Source organism: Diplodia seriata, assembly GCF_021436955.1.
Source record: "Diplodia seriata strain FDS-637 chromosome Unknown scaffold_8, whole genome shotgun sequence".
Lineage (NCBI taxonomy): Eukaryota > Fungi > Ascomycota > Dothideomycetes > Botryosphaeriales > Botryosphaeriaceae > Diplodia > Diplodia seriata.
In genome coordinates, this window is record NW_027117315.1 from 200,193 (window position 1) to 220,783 (window position 20,591).

A 20,591-nucleotide genomic window follows, 5' to 3' on the forward strand; every position below is an offset into this window, starting at 1 on the left:
AAAAACCCTGCAAGTATATATAAGGAAAATAAAAGCATTCTGGTGCCGTGGCAGATGTGCAGATTCGTACAGATTAGACTCGTGGCTTGTATCACGCCGCTGTGGAAGCCGGATATTTTACCTTCGACAAACTGTCATCAGATATCGAAAGCTATTCCCTTACCAGGGGAATTTGCATCTACACAGACTAATTTTCTGAAGTAATCGTTCTCTGGTCGGCTTCCCGCAGCCGTACTACGGGAAGCCGAATTATCTTTTCGAGAGCTCGCTGCTGTAAATAGAGATCAACTTATGCTGCTGTGATATCTTTCTACTCCACGATGAATGTATCTGTATGTCAATGATGCTGAAGAGCTTCATTATCATAGAAATACGCTACGCAAGCTTCTCAGCACGGCAAGGTTACAGATGAACATGGGCTAAAGGAATTCGGCACAGGGCATCATCAGAAAATATTGATGCGATTCACCGGGAGTCGAAATACAGATTTCAGGTCCGTAAAGCTTCTACTAAGCCCAACACCGTGAGAGGGAAGAGTAATAACGTGCCGTAGATAGCATTAAACAAGGAAAATAAAAAGACTTCTCTTATACTTAAGACGCAAATGCGAAGGAAAGTTCTGCATGTAGGATTTGCGTAGTTGGGCAGTGGGACAAGAGGTGAGCGCCGATGGAGGTCTGGGCAGATGGTGTTAAGGGTGCACTTTGACGGATGTGGGAGCTCGTAGTGGGCATGTAGGACGTTGGTTATTATGTGATGAGACAAAAAGGTCAAGAGGTCTATTGTTGTCGAGGAATGTGGGTGTGTCGGCAAGGGAGGCATGGGCATTCTGCGCGGAATGCGGTTACCTCCGCGGAATGCTCCTGCCTGCTGCTGCTCGGTATTCGTATGCTCTCTCAATTGGTGATACTCTCTGTAATATGAGTGTGAAAGTACGCTGTCTGTTCTTCAGACATGTATACTATCAAATGCCAGACAGTTGTGGCGAGCGTCGGGTGCCTTCCAAGCATCTCAAAATCTCCACAAGCTCCGCAATCCCGTTCAATACCAAGCACACTCTCTTTGGCTAAGCGAGCTTCTGAAGCAGTTGCTGGAATGGGTGCGTACATCTCACCCCCATTCACCTCCACCAACAAGATCGTTGCCAATGCGTCCGCCTTCCGCGCCGACCTTTCATGCGGGTTCCTCGTCCACGGCGAATCTGCCGGCCGCAACCTCGCCATCGTCGTCGCGCTGCTGGCGCGGGGCGAGCACCTCCGGCCGCCGCTGATGGGTCTCTCGGGAACAGTCGAAGCGTATAACACGGCCAGGGGGACATGCACCACTCTTGTCATTTTACTTACTGGACACTCTGCTCCTGAAATGATGACCCTTCACCAACCTCCTGACCGTCTTTTCCATTTCTGAGCTCGAGCTCGCATGAAGACCCGCGAAAGGAAGATTGATTTGAACATTACCACATTGACACTCACCGAGGCTTCCGCAGAAGGCCAAAAAAAAAAAAAATACTGCGGCCGAGCAGCCCAAATGTGACCAAAGACATCTCGCCAGCAACAACTATTCATACACGCACACAGACTCCATCTCTTCACAAGTACTCGCACACCTGCGGCTCGTCCACCTTATCCGTCCGAATCTCGAACGGGATGCACTCATCCTTGCCCTGCTCATGGCTATACGCCTTCTCGGCGTAGACGATGTACTCGCCATACGTCTCCGTCGGGCAGGCCAGCCAGTCGGCGCCATCGTAGTACAGCTGCGAGATGTCCGGGCCGGCGACGCGGGTGAACTTGTCGGTCACGTGGTCGAACGTGATGGACTTGTACAGCGGGCCGATGTACGAGAAGATGCCTCCGGCGGCGCCCGAGATGTCGAGGAAGGCTGCGTATTTCGCAAAAAAAGTCAGCGTTGGCGGTCTAAGATCCGTTCTTTGGGTACTGCTTACTTTGCTGCGTGTCCTCCTTCCCGTCGCCGTACGTGCTTAGTGCGCCGGCGCTGTTGGGGCCGTCGAGGACGGGCTCGACGTCGCCGCACGTCGAGTTGGTCTCTTTGCCGATGTAGAACCAGCCGCCGGATGCTTTCACGTAGCTGTAGTGGATCGGCTGTTCGTAGGCCAGGACGATCATCTTGAATGGGCCTGTGTCAGGGAAGCGGGGGTCGACCGGGACGGGGGAACTGAGGCCGGCGGAGACGAGAGCGGAGGCGATGACGGCTGCGACCTTCATTTTGGCGGTGGCATTCGTGAGGGAGACGGTGGGGAATTGGTGGAGGTGGTGTGGATTTGGGGTATTGTTGCGGAATTTCAGAAGGGTTGCTTGATGCTGAAGGTACACAGGGCCCGCGGCAGATATTGATTATATACAGCACTTCGGACCGGGGTGGAGGGCGACGTGGTTCGCCGACGGGGATCATCGGACGCCGGAACGTCATGACAAGGTTGGCTCGCTCGTATAATTTGCTTGGCCTGCGTAGATCGCGAGACTCCCCCACATGCAAGCCACTGCTCTAGTGGAACGAAAAGCCTCACTTCGAACTGCGCGTTACATCCAGTAGTGACACAGGAAAAACTAAGGAACACGCGATGTTACCGGCCCTTCTTGCCACGCCGTTCAACCCGCGCATGACTGTTATGTTTGAACATAAAGCTTCGATAGGTTCTTGCTGTAATTTGTTCTACTTTCAGGTAAGACTTAGATCTGTTACATGCATTCGTCCTACAAAGGGTCCAATAACTTGCAATAGCAGAGAAGAGGAAGAATAGAAAAGGAGAGTAAGCACAGCCTCCTTGACTTTATGACGTAAAATGTCACACAGACGGGTGGAAGGGCGCCAAGGAAGTAAATATAGAAGTCCTCTAGCTGCAAGGGGTCAAGTGCAGGGTACTGCCCCAACCCACAGGGAACCAATGGCGGGCGCCTGTCCCTCCACTTTCGGGAGTCTTTATTCTCAACTTCTGGTCACTGTCACTTCGACTGACAGGTTCCGATGCTCGCCTTTTCTCGAAATGAAGTAACGCCTGACATGGAAACACTACTCGTCCGTACTGAAAAAAGACGTATCGAATCAACAAAACGTCTTACAGAAGTCCTTTTCACTGAGGGTCAACCGCTTCCGATACATCTGATTGGAATTTAGTATATGCATCTTCTCACTCAAACTTTTTGGATCTCGAGGCTACAAACGTAGCGAATCGAACGAGCGGACTGGTATTGACTATCAACTACCTACAAAATACATCGGGAAACGACCCACGTCTCAGTCAATTCAAGAGCAAATCGCAGTGCCCGTCTGTAGCAGTCACTCTCGCGGACGAGTCATGAAGGTCTTGTTGGAAGGAATAATTGGGTTGAGTAAAACGGGCCATTGCGTTTTCCATTGTTGCCTTGCATATTATTCCCGGAGCCATATCCCATGCACCGGCTGTGCCGAGGCTTGCAACATCCCCGGTCGCTTCAACGTTTACAGCGAATCATATGTATGTAGCATGTTGTACCACCCCAAAATTCGAGTACCAATCAGAGTATAGCTGAGTTATCTCTGAAGATCTCCAACCCCACCTCGAACACGACTTCAGCCTCGTCGAATTTCTCGCTCTGTTCCGCAACATCGATTGCATCCCCAAAGCGCCAAACCACCTGCGATAGCCATGGACGTTGCTGCAAGCATCATAGCGGTCATACAGATAAGCGGCGCCGTTTTGAACCTCTGCTACGAATACCGCAGGCTCAGAAAAGCACCGCAGGAAGCAAAGAAGCTCATCCACCAGCTGAAGAGCCTTGACACCCTCCTTGAGGGCGTGGTCAGCCTCCTTGAGGACGATGAAACTCCGGACGAGAAGCGATTCCGTGCTATCGACTATCTCCAAAAGTCTGGAGAGCTTGAGAGTTTCAAAGCCTCACTGGCGGAGCTGGAGAGGAAGCTGCAACTACCACGCAAGCTGGACATGCTGCTTTTCCCGCTACGAGCCAGAGACGTTGAGTCTGCGCTGCAAGAGATGGATCGATTCAAAGAAACTCTCGGCATTGCCATGGGGGTGCACCAAATTCGTCGTCTCAACGTCATTGACGAAAACGTGAGATCCATCCAAGCATCGCAAAGGGATACCCAGCAAGGTACGTCTTGAAGAAGCGACCCGCCGACTATTCTTCAAACGGATACTGACTTATGCTATAGACAAGTGCATGAGCGAGATCACGAAGTGGCTCAACTCTCCCGACCCAGGCGTTAATCACGACAAGAAGAGAAATGAGCATATGGATAACACTGGAGAATGGTTCATCGCCGGAAGATCCATACAGCAATGGAAGCAACTTGCGTCATCGGTCTTATGGCTCTACGGAATTCGTGAGTTGCCCTGACTGGCCAAACCCTCGAGGTACTGACAATTAATTGCAGCTGGTTGCGGAAAATCGGTACTAAGGTTCGCCTGATCCACGTGATATCGTATTCGATGGCTGCTGACCTGCAAAGCTCCACCTTGATTAACACACTACAGAAAGGCATCGGAGGAAAGAGGAACGAGGCTGTCGCCTACTTCTACTTTGAGTTCTCGGACTTGAAAAAGCGTAGTGTTGACGGCATGATAAGGTCACTCATCTCACAGTTGACTTGGACGAACGGCAAACCATGCGCACAGCTTCAGGGATTGTTCGAACAACATGGAGGTCGTCGCCAGGCTCCACTCTCGATGCTTCTTCCAGTCCTTCGAGAGCTTCTGAGCCAATTCGTTCACGTATACATCGTCATCGATGCGCTTGATGAGAGCGACAGTATCGAGGAGACACTAAGCACAATCAACACCATGGTGAATTGGCAGATCGGATCGCTACACCTGTTTCTGAGCTCTCGGGAATGGGAAATGATATCTGGAGCCCTTGACGCCATGCACACGGCATGTATCAAAGTACGAGTCAGCGACGAGCTCATCAGTCCTGACATACAGTCATACATCCGCACTGAAGTCGAGAGATTACCCTATTGGAGTCCTGAAATTCGTTCCGCAATTACAAAGTCTCTTACTGAAAAGGGAAGTGGGATGTAAGTTTTGTCCATCAGCCAGATACGAGCTTCCCACTCAATACCAAAGCAGGTTTCGACTTGTCTCTTGTCAACTTGACCTCCTCCGAAAGTGTCGCAAGCAGAAGAATCTCTGGCAGCTTCTGGACTCACTACCATCCACGCTCGAAGACATGTACCAGCGAATTCTTGAGGCTATCCCACCCGAGGATCGTCCGGACACTTTCAGAGCCCTCGAATGGCTGGCATTCTCAGCAAAGCCCGTTCGACTCGAGGAACTGCCTGAAGCTCTCGCCGTTGAATTAGCCGATCAATCCGGTTACGACGCCACGATGAAGGATGTTGCAATAAGTCATTCGCCGCTTCTGAATTCCAGTCTCATCACCATATCACGGTTCCAAACACGTGAGCATTTCGATACAACGGAGCAATACCAAGGTCAAATTTTGCTTCTGGACGATGAAGTGTCGGAGATCCGCCTCGCTCACGCATCTGTAAAAGACTATTTGCTTTCCTCCAAGGTGTCGTCACTCTCTTTGGACGCAAAGCTGGCCAACAGATCCATCGCACAGACGTGCCTCCTATATCTTCTGCACACACCCTTCCGTTCCGGATTTTGGGGTGGACATACGCACGATACCTTGCTGCAAAGCTGGCCTTTGCTTCTCTACGCGTCCCATTGCTGGCTGCATCACGTGCAGGAGCTCGGCGAAGAGCTCGACGAGGTAACCTGGCAGTTGATGCTGCGGCTGTTCGAGTCGAAGGGCCTCCCCGAATGCGGCAATTTCGGTGTCTGGATCGCCACTCTGGTGCCAGAGACGACTATCTGGGAAATTGAAGACGCCACCCCTCTCTACTACGCGTCTTCGTACGGTGTTTCGTCAGTCGTTCGGAGGCTTCTCGGCTCCGCATACATATCTGATCTGAACAAGCTCAGTGGACGAATGACCAGCACCCCCCTTGAGGTGGCTGTGTATCGCGGGCACCTTGAAGTAGTCACCTTACTCCTCAGAGCAGGTGCCGACCCAAATATCGGCGCCTTGGACGGAAACCCTCTTCACTTCGCCATCGTGTACTCGGACCGAGATGGAACTGGAATCATCAGTCTGTTGCTGCAGTCCGGTGCGGCCGCGCGACGAGATCAACTCGAGCACTATCGGGACATGCTCCTCGCGCGTCGCGCCACTAGCCCACGGAGCCTTGTCACGGGTGGTGATGGATTCAATCAGCGTGAAGCAGAGGATCTAATGGACGCCACAGATACCAATAGCGAATCAACAGGAAATGAATACAGTTGAGGGCGAGAAGTTTTATGTGGGAGAGGGGATATACATGATCCTACCATTCGGTGTCGGCTACGCGAGTCCGAAACGGGGTTTTGTAGGGCAAAGCTCCGGGTGGTGGTAGACATGAGACGCCTGATTTTTCCCCTTCTTTTCTTTTTTGTTTTACTTTTCACATCTCCCATCCAACCGCATCATGCTCTTCTTCGTATGCGTAAAATTCTTCATACGATCCAAGCAAGGCATGTATGTACATACAATTCATATCCATCCCATCATCAATAGCAGCAAGCGAACCAATCCACACGTATGCTTCCAACACACACACACACACATAATCTCGAGCTAGCCAGCAGCAGCAACAGCCAAAACCCCGCCTCCGCCTCCGCCTCCGCCTCCGCCCCCGCCCCATCCCCATTCCCATCCACCTACACCGGCGACCCCGCGACCCTAAACGGATGAGCCTCAGTATTGAAAACCCACTCATTCGCCCCTCCCTCGCCGCCAAAGACCTGGTACACCTCATCCCCGGCAAACATCAGATACGCATACTTCATGACCTCCGCGAACAAAAAACTTTCCTGGTTATCATCCGCGGCGCCGCCGCCGGCCACATTCACATTTTCGACGGCGGAGAAGCCGCTGCCGCGGCGGGCCGTGGCGTTGATGCTGACGAACGCGTCCCAGGCCCAGTCGCGGTAGACGGGGTCGCGCGTGTGGCGGAAGGCGTAGTAGTAGCTCTCCAGCACCTCGGGGCGCAGGTCGTAAAAGGCGTCGCGGATCCAGAAGCCGTTCTGCGCGTAAAACGCCGACTGGTTGGCGGGCAGGGTCGACGTGTTCCACGAGAAGATCTCGGGGCCGATGCCCGTCGCCGTCGCGGCGTACGTGTTGCGGCACCCGGCGACGAGCGCGAGCCCGAAGTCGACGTAGTCTTGGCGGTCGAGCGCGGCGCCGCCGAGGATGAAGTTGCCGCCGTCGAAGCAGGCGAGGTGCTGCGAGAAGTTGAGCGTCGTGTGGTTGTCGTACGCGGCGAGGTAGGTGAGGTCCGGGCGCGACGACGGGTGCGAGGCGAGGTGCGCCATGGACGAGTCGACGGCGAGGATCCAGCTGGAAAGGAATCAGTTCACTTGCACTGCAAAAGGGCGATTTCCGGGTACGTACCGGTCCTTGTACTCGCTGAAGCGGTCGGTGTCATACATCCACATCTTGATGAGGTACTCGTAGAAGGAGTCGGTGCCGCCATTCCAGCCGCCCGACGCATCCACGAAGCTGCCGTTTTCGATGCCAATGTCACTCCCGACAAGACCGGGCCATGGCTCGTTGTACGCGGGCTGCGGGTTCAACAGGTACGATTCAGCCTTCTGCGACAGCTGGGCGTATTCGTCGTCACCCAAGAGGTCGGACAAGTGCGTCCATTCGAGCACTAGCGTGCCCACGGTTGCGAGCCCGTTCGTCTGGGCGCCGTCGTTGCTCTGGTTCGTGAACCAGAGGTTGTTGAACGGAACGCCCGAAGGCGTATCGAAGGCGTACTTGAGGGTGTCGGCCAACACCTTGGACTGGTCGAGCAAAGCGTCCACTTGGGATGACTGGTCTTCTCAGCGCCGTGTATCTGAGCACAGAGATGCGCCGTGTACTCACGTTGCTTGCCAGGTCTGAAAGAGGCCCCTTCAGCAAATCGTAGGCGGACAGCATGCCGGCGAGGTAGCGGATGGTGGTCTCAAACAAGCTGACCTCGGTCGCCGTGGTAGTGTAATCAATGGTCGGGATGTACTCGAGAATCTGATTGACCACCTGCTCGTCCTTCATGACCAGGGCCGTGCTAAGGGCATCGACGGCGCTCGCACCCCAGCCGTTTCTGCGAGCGTGTTAGGACACGGCTTTCCGCAAACATGTTCTTCGGAAGCTTGCCTGGTGTTTCCAAAGCCATTGGAGACGGGATGGAGCTCGTCATTGGGGAAAGCGTAGGTGTAGTAGCCATTCCAGGCAAAATTGAAAGCCTCCTTGACTGCAGCCGCTTTGTCTGCACTGGTGCCATTGTTATACTGGCGGGAATGGTGGGGAAAGGCAACAGCGGAGAGGAGCTGCGGGGCCAGCAGCAGCAACGAGGAAGCGAACGAAGGCGCCATGGCGGGGTCCGGCAGGCTCGAATTAGGGAGGTGGAGGTAGCCTCGGCAGTCTATCGGTGGTGCTCGCGCACTCTAGCTCTAATGTGAACGAAAGGAAAAGCGCGATATTTAAAAGGAGTCGGGGGGGAGAGGGGAGAGACAGTTAACAACGGGCACGACGGCGTGGACTGGGGACAAACGCCGGCGTCGGAGGCTGCAGGGGAGCTTTGATTAAGCAGAAATGCAGTCCACATGCTACCCATGACCCGGGCGGCTGACGTTCCTATCAGGCGTTCAGACCGGGGTAAGCTCCCCAGGCGCGGTCGGCGTCGCGGCGCGCAGAAGCACGCGCCGCAGATCATCATGATGTTGTTGGCGCACGCGGTAGATGTTGATCAACAGACCCGCGCAGTGGCGCTGTGTGGCGCGCTTGAGTGCTGACGGCTTGACGCCGCTGCTACTGACTCTGGGGAAGCTTAGGGGCCGGGCTGTGTTGGGAGTGGGGAGCTTGGTGCCGGGATGGCGGCGGGTGCAGGCGCCGGGGGTGCATGAGCGGCGGGCTAGCGCGAGGGGCCTGCATTATTGACTGCGTTGGCGGTGAGGATGCGATGGTTGTGAGGGCGCAAACAAGCTTGCGGAGAGACAGTGTCTTTGCGCGTGCCAGAGGAGGGGTGGCCGGGCGGCTCTGGCGCTGGGCGGGCTAAGGCCTGATGGAGCAGGTGCCAATCAACCCTGTCCCTGCCCCGGAAATCCTTCTGCCCATTCCATCTCGCCCATCGCCCGCCGTCCGTGATCGACAGGAACAGTACCACGGTCGACGCTGGCAATCCGGGACTCCGCCGCGATCCGCTGCATGCTCAATGACGGCCTCGACTTCTGGCACTTTAGGCTTCGTCGGCCGACGCTTAAGGCTGACTGACTTCTGTGCAATCTCGCTCTGCTTCCCCGCGCGAATGACCGCTTCGCATGGCTCCTTGCTGCACTACTGTCGACCAGTGCTACAGCAAGACATCCCCGCATTGTGCTCCCTTTGGGTACAATCTCGGCCTGTCGACTTCCATACTAATAATAGCTCAACAGCTGGCAATCTTCCCGTTCCGAGCCGCAGCAACTTGATGCATCCGACGCTGCTTTTGATCATCACGTGACGTGCCAGCGCGTCTGGAACACCACGAGAACCTAGCCTGCCAGTCCCGGGTGACATCAAGGTGCCTGTTACACAGTCCTAACATCCGTCGGCCCGGATGAGAACGAGCCGGGAACCGACATCTCTTCTCCGCGTGTTCGTCCCGTCTGCACGGGAAATGGCCACGTGCTGGAAGGAACCTTCTCCGTCAAAAATGGCCGTCAAGATGGGAGGGGAGGAATGAACATGTCATTATGGCCTGATTGCGAATGAATCCGTAGTTGATGCCTCCCTAAGGCCCAAATCCTTCTTCTCGCCCTTGAGGGCCTTGTTGTGCTTGTCCACGAAGGGAGGATTCCCCCAACAAAACGCCATGCATTACTCATGGAAACTTCAACTATATTTCGTGGGACCTATTCCTTGCCCCGCTTGTCAGTAGGCGTCAGGCGAGGCCTGTGTCTACCCCACCGCTGATTTATCTATTCAAATCCCCACGCGCCGTCCTCAGCTCAGAATCATGAGTCCGAAACGAACGGATTCAGCTCGCACCGATTGAGAATGGAAGCATGCGATCCACTATCCTGCCTCCCACGGTCGTACGAACGGCAGTAGCCTCGCTCGTAACAACTGCTGTGCGATGCCAGCGCGAGAAAAAAAAAAAACACTCCCCCATTCCGCTCACCGCTCGTGCAGCCGCGCCCGGTTGGTTCCCACACTTTCACTGCCTTATCAATTGGGCCTTCCACCAGCACTCATGACAGGAAAGAAGAGAGCGATAAGCCTCATGACCGAAGAGCGTGTGTATAGTGTTACAAATATACGCCATGTGGCGCTCATGATCTGCTGAGGCTGGGTGGGCCGCGCTTGCACGGCATATGCAAGTCTCAGCGCCGTACTCTATCAACACGTACATCATGCACGACACGCAGATCACGACGATTTGCTTTTACTTTCTCGCTTACCAAGCCATTGCAGGATTCTCCTTACTTTACCCACGTAGCTTAGCAGCGAGCTCCAACGAGGCTACAGCCGTGAACTGCTGCTGAACAGTGTTGAATCTACTTCTCTTCTGACCGAGGACGTAACAAAGAGCAGCCAGACCCGTGTGCTCTTTGGATTTGGTGGTGAGGTCCAGTGACCCAAGCCCCGACCAACTCCCCTCCGGCGACACCCGCTTCCGCACACTTCCCCCCACCACCACCACCACCACCATCCACCAGACCTCCCCATCCACCAGCGATACTAGACCACAGGAGAAAAACCTCAATCCTGCCCAAAAAACCCCTCCACACCCAACTCCTCGCCCTTGCCCTCGCGCGATCGAATGATCTCCATCAGCCGCCACGGCACGTCGAGGCGGTCCATGACAACTTCCACAATCTGCAGCTGCGTCGGGTCGCGCAGCTCGGGGTCGGCCAGAGCCGCGAGCAGCTCGCGCTTGGACGCGACGCGGCGGTAGCACGTGGCCGGGCTGGGGTGCTGGAAGAGTGGCAGCAGGTGTTGGTACGAGAGGCGGTTGACGTCGTTGTATGCTTTGCGCGTTGGGCGGTTTTGTCAGTGCGGGGCGTGCCGTGTCCTTTTTTTTTTTTTTTTTTTTTGGCGGAGGAGGAGGAGGCGTGTGGGGGAGCGGGGGGGAGGGAAGGGAATGAAGGAAGGACGGGAAAGAAGGAAGGAAGGAAAGAAGGCTCACAGAAATTCGCCCCGTGGATGATGCGCTCGATGGTGTACCCCTTGTTGTTGATGATGAAGACGACGGGCCGCGTGCCCTGCTGCACCATGGTGCCCAGCTCCTGCACCGTCAGCCCGAGGCTGCCGTCGCCGACGAACAGCAGCGTGCGGCCGCGGGCGAAGGGCGAGTCTGCGGACCCCCCCTCACGTTTCTTGGCCGCCGCCGCCATCTCCTCCAGCGCGAGCTCCGAGCCCAGCGCCGCGGGGACGGACCAGCCGATGGAGCCGTAGTAGGTTTGCGCGACGAAGCTGGCGGTTGTGTCAGCAAAACAGAAAGCCATCCCCCCTCTCTCCCTCTCTCTCGAGAAGAGAAAAACAAGCGATACACGGAGCGAGGGGAAAGGGGCAAAACACCAACTAACTCACCGCACATTCCCCACGGGAAACCTCGCATCGCCGAGCCCAAACGTGCTCGTCCCGGTATCCGGGATGACCACATCGCCAGCCCTGAGGAAGCCATCCGCCAGCGTCTGCCACAGCCACTCATGCGTGACCGTCTGCTCGGGCAACGCCTTATTATACCTGCAATTCTTCGGATGCGCGGGGTGCTCCGGACAGTCCTCCAGACGCGGCAGCACCGGCACTTTCACCTCCTTCTTCCCGGGCCACTCCTCGCCGCCCTTCCCCGCGCGCTCGACCAGCTCCGCCAGCAACGGCTTGATAAACGTGCCCTCGTACGTTTCCCCGCGCACCACGACGTCGAACGGATTCACCACCACCGCCCCGCCCCCCGCGACGTCGATCGGCCGCGTGAACGCCCCCGTGTTGGTGTCGCACGGCAGGTCGCCCAGCACGAGCACGACGTCGCTCGCGGCCAGCGCTTCGGCAACACCAGGCGCCGCGAGCTTGCCGTTCATCGCGCCGACGTACAGCGCGTGCGTCTCGTCGACGATGGCCTTGCCCATGTTGGACGCGTAGACGGGCAGGCCGAGGGCTTGGACGAGCGCGCGGGCTTCGCCGACGGCGCCGTGGCGCTGCGTTAGGCAGTCGACGAAGACGGATGGGTTGGCGGCGGCGCGGAGGGCGGCGAGGATGGCGGATGCGGCGGCGGATTGGGCGGCGGTGTCGATGGCGGGGGTGAGGGAGAGCGGGGTGGAGAGGAGGGAGGAAGGGACGGTTTCTTGCGAGAGGTCGAGCGGGAGGAAGATGTAGACGGGGCGGGATTGGATGAAGCATTCGCGGATGACGCGCTGTTTGGTGCGTGGTGGTGGGGTTAGTTACGTACGCGTGGTCTTTGTGTGTATGGTTTCTTCCTTTTTTTTGGGGTTGGGGGGCGGGTGGATGGAGACACGTACGTCGATTTCTGCCGGCGCGGTGTTGATGTCGTCGAGCTCCGCTTCTGCCACTCGTGCTAGCTTCGACATCTTGCTGTAGACCTATCTCCCCCTGCGCGTCAGCATGTGGAGAGAGAAAGAGGGGGGGGGGGGGGGGGGGGGGGGGGGGGAGGAGATGCGTCTTGACTCTCTTGGCGTGCGTACCTTGTGGTCCGGGTCGTTGCTGATGGCGTGGTGTATCAACATGCGGTCCTTCTGCATCTTCCTCGTCGTCTGCCCGACGACGTGGATCACCTTGACCTGCTCGCTGTGCGCGCCGGCGATGCCGTTGAGGGCGCTGAGCTCGCCTGCATCGTGTCAGAATGTGCTTGCTCCAGACCATATCATACAGAGCGCCAGCACTCACCGACGCCGTGGGTGGTGACGACGACACCCGGCACGCCCTTGATACGGGCGTATCCGTCGGCGGCGTAGGCGGCGTTGAGCTCATTTGCATTTCCGACTGCGGTGCCCCCGTTAGTGTCACACGTCCTGTACCCACGGGGATCCCATGCTCTTGATTGAACTGACCCCATCTCAGGCCTTCGACTTCGTAGATGTAGTCGAGAAACTGGAGGTTGAAGTCTCCTGGAACTCCCTACGAATTTTTGATGTTTACGTGAGCACATGAGGTTGCGGTCTACTGATGGAGGCTGGGAGCCGTTGCACATACGAGTATGGTATCAACCCCAACTTGGTGCAACCTGGGTGGTTATGTCAGTCATGTTGCTTTGCTTAGTATATGGGTCGCGCGAGCGAATGAAAACGAACCTTTCCCAAAGGTAGCGGCCAAGGGTAATGGTCGACATGTTGGGGATGCGGGGTAAAAGGGTGAGCCGGAGGTGTGTTGGGGAAAGCTACAATTGGCTGGGTATGTGAATCCACGGAGAACCGCCGAGACCTAGAGGTTGGAAAGTAGAAGAAGGAGGTGTGTATGGAAAGAGAAGCAGTGAACTAAGGAAAGGGATGCGCAGCCAAGCGGGACAGTAGCCGACAGGACGCGGCTTTGTATGTACATTTTGACTCGGCCAGCTGGTCTTACCGAAGGACCCCGCGCTTCCTGTTGGTGATCGCAGAACAGCCGGACCAATTGCCAGCTGCAGCGCGCTGATAGTGGCTGACCTAGTGAGGGGCATTCCCTCGTAATGCTCGCAGAGATGCGCGTGCTATGCCTCCCGGCTATCCGCGGCCTTACGTCAGGACTGCGGGGATCTCACCCCCCACCAAAAGGATCCAGGGTCCCCCGTATCACCGAGCATTCCTGCCAAAGTCGGCGAAAAAACAATCATCATTCAGCTACAGTGGTATCTACTACAGTCAACATCGACCATCCCCATGCTAGGGGCGAGTAACTCGGGGGAGACGAGGTTTCGACTTGCCCTCCTGTTCTCAAAGAATCCCTCATTCACCGCTCATTGCACGCGCTGCACTACCAAGACAGGCGGGAATACGAAACGTAAAAACCAAGGAGATGCTGCTCACGCGCCGGCGGTCGAAGGCTGAGTGGCGCCGGCCACCGACTGCTTCTTCGCCTCCTCGTAGCTGGCCAGCCTGAAGTCGTACGTCACCTCGAAGTCGGCCTTCGGGTCGCCCTTCTTCTCCTTGAAGTCGATGATCAGCGAATCCTTGACCGCGAACACCGAGTCGTCCTCGAGATGCTTGTCGTTCCTGTCGAACACCTGCGTCACGATGGGTTTGTAGTTGGGTGCCGACACCTGCAGAACGTTAGCCAAGATCTTCCCCCCTATCACGCGCACAGCGGGTTACTGACAAGGAAGTGAATGTGCGCCGGCCTCATGGGGTGTCTATCCAGCGCCGTGAGCAGCACACCTGCAGGGCCGTCGTACGGGATCGGGTAGGGGACGGGCCGCAGGCAGTAGAAGTCGTATTCGCCATTCGGGCCGGTGATGAAGCGGCCGCGCAGGTTGAAGTCGGGCTGCTCGGGGTCCTGCTGCTCGTACAGGCCGTTGGGCGCCGTGTGCCAGACCTCCAGCTGCGCGTTGGCGATGGGCTTGCCCGTCGTGAAGTCGACCACCCGGCCGTGCATCCACGTGCGGTCGCCGTGCTCGCCCTCCTTGCCCTGCACAATGTTGCCGCCCATGGGGTATTGCGGCGAGTCCTTGCGGTAAAAGGGGCCCAGGATGGCCGTGGCCGTGGGCGCGTCCTTCGCCTCGGCCGCCAGCTTGTACGTGATCTCGTCGACGAGGGATTCGAGACCGAGGATGTCGCAGACGAGCTGGCCTTCGTTGCGGCGGTCGTTGGACATGCGGCCGGCTTCATTGATCTGGCAGGGAGTCAGTTCTGCTCTGGTCTCGTGCTTGCCAGTGCCCACGTACCAGCTCCAGACCCTGCATCCACTCGTCGACGGTAAGCTCGTTCTCGCGGGCCCAGTCGTGGAGGTGCTGGATGGCGCTGCCAATGACCTGCCTCACCCGCGGCGTGGCCTTGGGACCGGTAGCGTTGATGACATTCTGGGTGAAGTTGGGGTCGAAGCGGTGATTTGCCGCGGCGGTGCCGTTGGTGCCGTTGGAAGCCATGGTGTAGAGTGAAGGTGAGCGGCGGAAGATGGCGGCGTCAGACGAGTGAGGGGAAGGTCGTTGGAGGACGCAACAGCCGGCGCGAGTGGACGGCTTATATTTGAGCAGTCTCACGGCTGATTGTTAATACTGCCCCATGAATAGACGGCTGATCCACCCTCAGCGCCATCGCGGGGACGGCGCCGCGGGGCTGCCCTGCGTCGGGAGACGGTCGGATAGCGGTTCACCTTATCGGATAGCGCACGCTGCCACTGGCGTGGTGGACTTGGGTCGGCCGAGGCGTTGACACGGAGCAGCCGGGGAACGCGACACGGAGGCACACGGCCGGGGCGGTGTCAAGGCCATGCTGGCTCGGCAGGGAGTCGTCTGATATTTGACATCCGGGTCGGCGCTGCGGGACTTGTGGGCGCGCGCGGATGGCCGCCGTTGCACCCTCCAGCGCGCTGAGGAATCAATTCCGCGGTGGGTGCGTGCCGTAAGATCGACCTGCTGGATTCGGGCCTGCGTGCACCGGCGCGCAGGGGGAGCAGCTCTCTGGCCGGTCGTTGATGCTCGCGATGCGCACAGCTCCCGAGTCCAATGGGCGGAGCTGGGTTTGGCCTTATGTAACGCGCCAAGCCCGTCCGCCGTGAACCCGCAACCTCACTCCAACCGCCCCAGCCCATCGCGAGAAGCTCAGAGCACCCCACCTATCGACACAATGGCTTCCGGCTTTGGCCTCAACGGCGGTACGCTTCCTCGCCTCTCCAATTGCCCGGCTTCAGGACCTGCCCCGTCTCCGTCACCCCGACACGCCCCGTTCTCGTCGCTCCCGCACCTCCGTCCGACTCCAACCCGCGCACTCGCATGACGCTCGCACTCCCCGCCGTCCTCGGCTCTGATGCTGATGCGCCGTCTTTCTGAATCACAGGTCCCTCCCGCTGCTTCCCCTTCTGGCAAGAAGTCCTCGCCTGCTATGTGACCAACAGCAGCGCCGAGAACAAGAACGGCAAGAGCCAGTGCCTCGCCCCGCTCGACGACTACTACGAGTGCCTGCACCACAAGAAGGAGGTACGCGTCCCGACATACACACCCCCAGAGACACAAAGCGCGGACACTGGCAGCATCCGGCGGCGAATGTGCGAGGAAGCAGGGAAAGGCTGACGAGATGGGTTGAAACGCAACAGCACGCCAAGACTTTCGCTATGCAGAGCGCCCTGCGCAGGGCTGAGACCGAGAGTGGTCGTGACCGCGACGGCGAGCGCAAGCCCGAGGACGTCAAGACCCTGGGCCTGTTGCCCGGCGGTCCCGAGGAAAAGAACCTGAAGCCCGGCATCATTCCCGCAAAGGGCCCGTCCCTGTTCTAGACACGATCACGCGGTGGTTGAAGGGGCTTTTGCATGGGGAGCAGCCATCAAAGGCGCAAGGGGAAAGATTAGAGATACAATCAAAGGCGCCGGGTACTGGGATCCGAATGCGCCCCCTGTGTATATGATATCCGACGGAATTCCATGACATATGGAGAGCAATTTTCTTTTTGTTTGAAAAGGTTGTTCCTTTGCGAGTTTTACCAATCCATGCGCGGGGCAAACGATTTTCGCTTGCCCAAGACTGACTAAAAATGCAAGTTGAGATACATACAGACTGGATCTATCAGAACTGTTCTCAAAGGACGAGCTTGCTCATGAATCCGGGCAGCCGGTACTGCTTCCGCGGAACTCCACGCTCGGGATCCACGCTCACGATCGATCCGCTGTCGTCCGAGGCGAAGGGAGCCCATCTACCGACACGATCTCCGTAGCGATCATTCAGCACTTCTACCACGCTCACCCGTCCCGATGTGCTTCCACCGACTTGAGAAGGAGGGTTGTTTGAGAAAGAGTGGAGGGAGACTGTGTCTTGACGAGTAAGAGGCTGTGAGGTGATTAGGAGGTGGAAGTCGGCGTGAGCTGGAAGAACGGGAGAGAGAGCTGGCATGAGATGCCCTGCAGATGCAAAAATCGATGGAACTGGGTTTTTGGCGTTGGCTTGCGTGTGCTGCGGCGGAAGGGTGGCTGATGGACGAGGTTTCGGGACGGTGGTCACGGCGTTGATGAGGATGGTGCTGAGTTTGTGCGTTTTGGTGAGTTGGGACAAGGAGCGAAGGAATGACGTCAACAGAGCGGACGCTGGTGTTGTTAGATTTCACAGTGTTGATGAGAGCTCGTGGGGCATACCTTGGGCGTAGTTGGTTTTCACCATAGGGCTAACGGCGTGGGTGATGTTGTCTACAACGATCATGCCGACTCTCCCCTCTTCCACTTCTTCCTCCATCTTGTTGTCCTCTTCCTGCACCTGCTCTGCGCGCCGCTCTGTTCTCTCGTCTTCAGGGGGTTTCACTTCCTTTTCGAGTAACATTACGTCCTCATCCTCGTCTTCTTCCATTTCATCATCGCTGTCGGGAATGGTGCTCCGAACGCGTTGCAGTCCACGACCACTTTCTTGTTCGTTGGCTGGAACCTGATCCTCGACGCCTGTAGGTCTGTGCGACTGATTGTTCTTCTGGCCTTTTTGTCCATGCTGCTGGATCTCGAGTATCTCTCGCACCTCTGATATGGCTTCTATCATGCCCAAAAAGTCGAAAACGCGCATGATCTTCAGCTTGCCAAGGGTTTTCTCAGCGGCAGCTTCTTGCTCTTCTACCGCAGTGTTAATTCTACCATGACTCGGATCGTGTCGAATTGTTGATAAAATGGCGTTGTAAAGCCTGAGGACGTCGAAAGTGCCAGTGGTATCTATCACGACGGCTTGGTTCGCGGGCTGACTCAGCAGGTGCGTGGTCAAGAATGCAAAAGCAAGCTGAAGCAAGTTGTTAGAATTCCATTACACTGAGGCTCTGTTGTAAGTATGAAGGAAGCTCACCGCGGTCTTGCCGGTGCCTTTGTCGCCGCTAATGCATGATACGCCTCCGACACCATGATCCAGGCCTCCTCTGAGAGCGTCGTCGATTTCGCGGGTGCCGCAGCCTGTCCGCGGCAATTGTCTGCTCGCATCGTTAGGGTTCTGCAGCAGTAGTGAGGCTGCCAGAATAGGCTGGATCGTGCTTTGGATTTCCATCCGAGCTCTTGGTGTGCTTGGTAGGGTTGGAGAATGGGTGAGGTCATGGTCAGAGTGTCGGCACTGATCGGCTACCCGGAGCGATTTAGGCTGCCGCGCTAGTCAACCGGCCACTTAACGGCCCGCGTTCCTTTCCTGATCGACGCGTCGGCTACCGACCTTCAACAACTCTCGTCACCGTGGCTCGATGTCTTCTGTGCCAGAAAAAATGAATTAACCGTGCGCCATCATCTATACTCCAGCGGAGAGCCTTTGGATCCCCGTACTCCCACATTTGTCCGCGAAAAATCGAACCGACAACAAACGCCCCAACCCCAAGAAAATGACGAACGAAAGCGTTCCCGAGAGTTCCAGCTCCCGGCCCCCGCACCTGCTGCTTTTCTGATCATCCAACCCTCCCCAATTCACGAATGAGGTAATGCCGTAGCCACTTCATACGTCGGAGCCCTCTCGTAAACAGGCGGCGCCGGCACGTACTCTTCCGACTGCGCATCTCTATCGTATCCATCGGCGATATCTTTCTCAAGCTAGACACACAGTTAGCGAATGTTGTCCATCACGTTGTTCAAGATACAACATACCAATCCATCAGCCTCGCAGCTCTCGCTCTCCGCATCAACATCAGCAAAACCAGCCGCCCCCGCCGCCGCCGCCTCACCGCCAACCCCCGGAAAATCCGCATAAACCTCCACCCTCCGCCTCAACGGCAGCCAAACCGTTCTCGCCGTCGAGGCCGCCGGCCGCCCGCGCCGCGCCACCTCATCGTCATCGTCATCACCGCAATCATTGCCGTCGTCCTCCCCCTCCGCCTCGTACGCCAGCCCCAGCGTGACCTCCAGCTCGTACGACCGCGTCACGATGACGCTGCTGCTGCTGCTGCCGGCGCCGCCGCACAGCACGTCGAAACTCGGCGCCACGGACGCGGGCACCGCGCTGCCGCTCCACAGGGATGTCGGCAGCGCCATGCGCGCGCCGACGGGCGCGTCCGGGGTGCCGATGGGCACGCGCAGGTTGCTGCGCGATGCGATGACCCACGTGTCGGCTTTTTCTCTCTTCTTCTTCTTCCCCTGTTGCTGTTCTTGCTGTTGTTGCCCCGACGACGACGACGACGACGGCGGCCGGGAAGAAGGCGGGTGCGATTGCTTCTGCACGCCCGTGTAGCCGATGAGGGCGACGTGCAGGCTGCGCAGGTGGAGCTGCCCCGCGAAGGCGGTGACCTTGCGGACCGTCAGCGAGAGGGGTGCGGGCCGGTTGGGGGTGAGGATGGCGGGGGCGGGGAGGCGGGCGTCGATGAGGATGGAGGCGAGGTCGCGGGTGGGCGAGGCGACGGCTGGGGTTGTGGTGGATGATGGTCGGGAAGGCGGTTTTTGCAGGTCGAATTGGTGTTGGTGCTTGATGCTCGTCAACTCGGGCACGGGATCCCGGGATTGCTCGATTGGGCGGAAGTTGAAGGCGTGGGACTGTGTTTTCCCCGTGTGTGTCAGTTGGAACGAGTGGTGTTGATGAGGGCGGGAGGGGCCCCGTCGCTTTTCGCTTACGGTGTGTAGGTTCTCCTTGAAGAGGTCGGGCCGCGTTGCCGTGGCTTCGATGCAGTACACGATTTCGATTTCGTCGGACTTGAAGGATGGCGGGAGACCGCTTTCGTCGTAGGAGCGTGTTGCCGCGTTAAGCTTTTCCAGCAGGTCTCCACCTTGGCTGGGATGCAGATCCTTCCTGTAGGTCGTCGCTGCGGGGAGCTTGAGGAAGAGGAGGGTTCAGCTGGAATGTTGCCGCAGACAATCATCGAGGACGGACTTACCCTGAACTGGAACGGGAAACCATGCTGGCCGGCAGACAAGGTCATCGAGCTGCTGGTCCAGAAGCATTTGCGGGATGATGAATGAGAGAAGAGTGACTTGTCGAGTCTGAGGAACTGATACGTTGGGAGTGGTTAGTTGTGGAGAACAGTGAATGCTCGGGATGCACCCAACTCACCTCATGTTGGGCATGATACGGCTTCCACGTCTCAGGATTGGTGTCGTCTTCTGCCAGCAACGAGGTACGGATATAGCCTCTGAGCCGAACATCGATGGCTGACACGTTCACTTTCCGCCTTGCGCTCAACAACACTCTTCCGGTAATGATATCACCGGCGGTGATGATTTGATCATGCGGGTTAAGAAGGATTTGAATGTCCATGGTGAGTAGTGGAAGTGGAAGCTCTAATTTACAGTATCCATTGACGATGGTGCATTTTTCACTCTTATATCTCTCACGTCCTCGGAGCCTTGTAGGGAGAGCGACTGGATCCGGCAACACAGTGTGCGCCAAATTAGCTGCCAGTCAGGATGCTGTGGGATGTCCACTCTCGTTTGGTAAGGCTTGGAATACGACTGGCAGACCGGCACATGCATCGGGAGCCGTCGCTA

The 20,591-nt window shown here is 57.1% G+C and overlaps 8 protein-coding genes across 8 annotated transcripts; 2 read left to right on the forward strand and 6 right to left on the reverse strand.

Annotated features, from left to right (window-relative positions):
* Nucleotides 1-1,588: 1,588 nt before the first annotated feature.
* Nucleotides 1,589-2,225, reverse strand: SLS55_007657 (uncharacterized protein; the record flags this gene model as incomplete). The annotated part of the gene is made up of 2 exons (XM_066779073.1): nucleotides 1,589-1,881; nucleotides 1,946-2,225. The coding sequence occupies 2 exons, from the start codon at nucleotides 2,223-2,225 to the stop codon at nucleotides 1,589-1,591; spliced, it is 573 nt and encodes a 190-aa protein (XP_066629877.1).
* A 1,421-nt stretch (nucleotides 2,226-3,646) lies between these two features.
* SLS55_007658 (uncharacterized protein) lies at nucleotides 3,647-6,286 on the forward strand (the record flags this gene model as incomplete). Its single annotated transcript, XM_066779074.1, has 6 exons — nucleotides 3,647-4,112; nucleotides 4,174-4,344; nucleotides 4,500-5,037; nucleotides 5,090-5,357; nucleotides 5,718-6,133; nucleotides 6,277-6,286. 6 exons carry the CDS (start codon nucleotides 3,647-3,649, stop codon nucleotides 6,284-6,286), a joined length of 1,869 nt encoding a protein of 622 aa, XP_066629878.1.
* Nucleotides 6,287-6,727: 441 nt separating this feature from the next.
* mns1B (Mannosyl-oligosaccharide alpha-1,2-mannosidase 1B) lies at nucleotides 6,728-8,105 on the reverse strand (the record flags this gene model as incomplete). The annotated part of the gene is made up of 3 exons (XM_066779075.1): nucleotides 6,728-7,406; nucleotides 7,461-7,885; nucleotides 7,938-8,105. The coding sequence occupies 3 exons, from the start codon at nucleotides 8,103-8,105 to the stop codon at nucleotides 6,728-6,730; spliced, it is 1,272 nt and encodes a 423-aa protein (XP_066629879.1).
* Nucleotides 8,106-10,793: 2,688 nt separating this feature from the next.
* SLS55_007660 (uncharacterized protein) lies at nucleotides 10,794-13,380 on the reverse strand (the record flags this gene model as incomplete). Its single annotated transcript, XM_066779076.1, has 9 exons — nucleotides 10,794-11,062; nucleotides 11,221-11,507; nucleotides 11,625-12,448; nucleotides 12,554-12,634; nucleotides 12,737-12,879; nucleotides 12,939-13,034; nucleotides 13,103-13,169; nucleotides 13,245-13,275; nucleotides 13,343-13,380. 9 exons carry the CDS (start codon nucleotides 13,378-13,380, stop codon nucleotides 10,794-10,796), a joined length of 1,836 nt encoding a protein of 611 aa, XP_066629880.1.
* Nucleotides 13,381-14,049: 669 nt separating this feature from the next.
* SLS55_007661 (uncharacterized protein) lies at nucleotides 14,050-15,108 on the reverse strand (the record flags this gene model as incomplete). Its single annotated transcript, XM_066779077.1, has 3 exons — nucleotides 14,050-14,286; nucleotides 14,343-14,855; nucleotides 14,908-15,108. The coding sequence occupies 3 exons, from the start codon at nucleotides 15,106-15,108 to the stop codon at nucleotides 14,050-14,052; spliced, it is 951 nt and encodes a 316-aa protein (XP_066629881.1).
* Nucleotides 15,109-15,808: 700 nt separating this feature from the next.
* On the forward strand, nucleotides 15,809-16,454 carry SLS55_007662 (uncharacterized protein; the record flags this gene model as incomplete). Its single annotated transcript, XM_066779078.1, has 3 exons — nucleotides 15,809-15,836; nucleotides 16,019-16,158; nucleotides 16,299-16,454. 3 exons carry the CDS (start codon nucleotides 15,809-15,811, stop codon nucleotides 16,452-16,454), a joined length of 324 nt encoding a protein of 107 aa, XP_066629882.1.
* Nucleotides 16,455-17,271: 817 nt separating this feature from the next.
* Nucleotides 17,272-18,044, reverse strand: SLS55_007663 (uncharacterized protein; the record flags this gene model as incomplete). The annotated part of the gene is made up of 2 exons (XM_066779079.1): nucleotides 17,272-17,782; nucleotides 18,040-18,044. 2 exons carry the CDS (start codon nucleotides 18,042-18,044, stop codon nucleotides 17,272-17,274), a joined length of 516 nt encoding a protein of 171 aa, XP_066629883.1.
* A 678-nt stretch (nucleotides 18,045-18,722) lies between these two features.
* Nucleotides 18,723-20,162, reverse strand: SLS55_007664 (uncharacterized protein; the record flags this gene model as incomplete). The annotated part of the gene is made up of 3 exons (XM_066779080.1): nucleotides 18,723-19,896; nucleotides 19,982-19,987; nucleotides 20,158-20,162. 3 exons carry the CDS (start codon nucleotides 20,160-20,162, stop codon nucleotides 18,723-18,725), a joined length of 1,185 nt encoding a protein of 394 aa, XP_066629884.1.
* Between the last annotated feature and the right edge of the window lie 429 nt (nucleotides 20,163-20,591).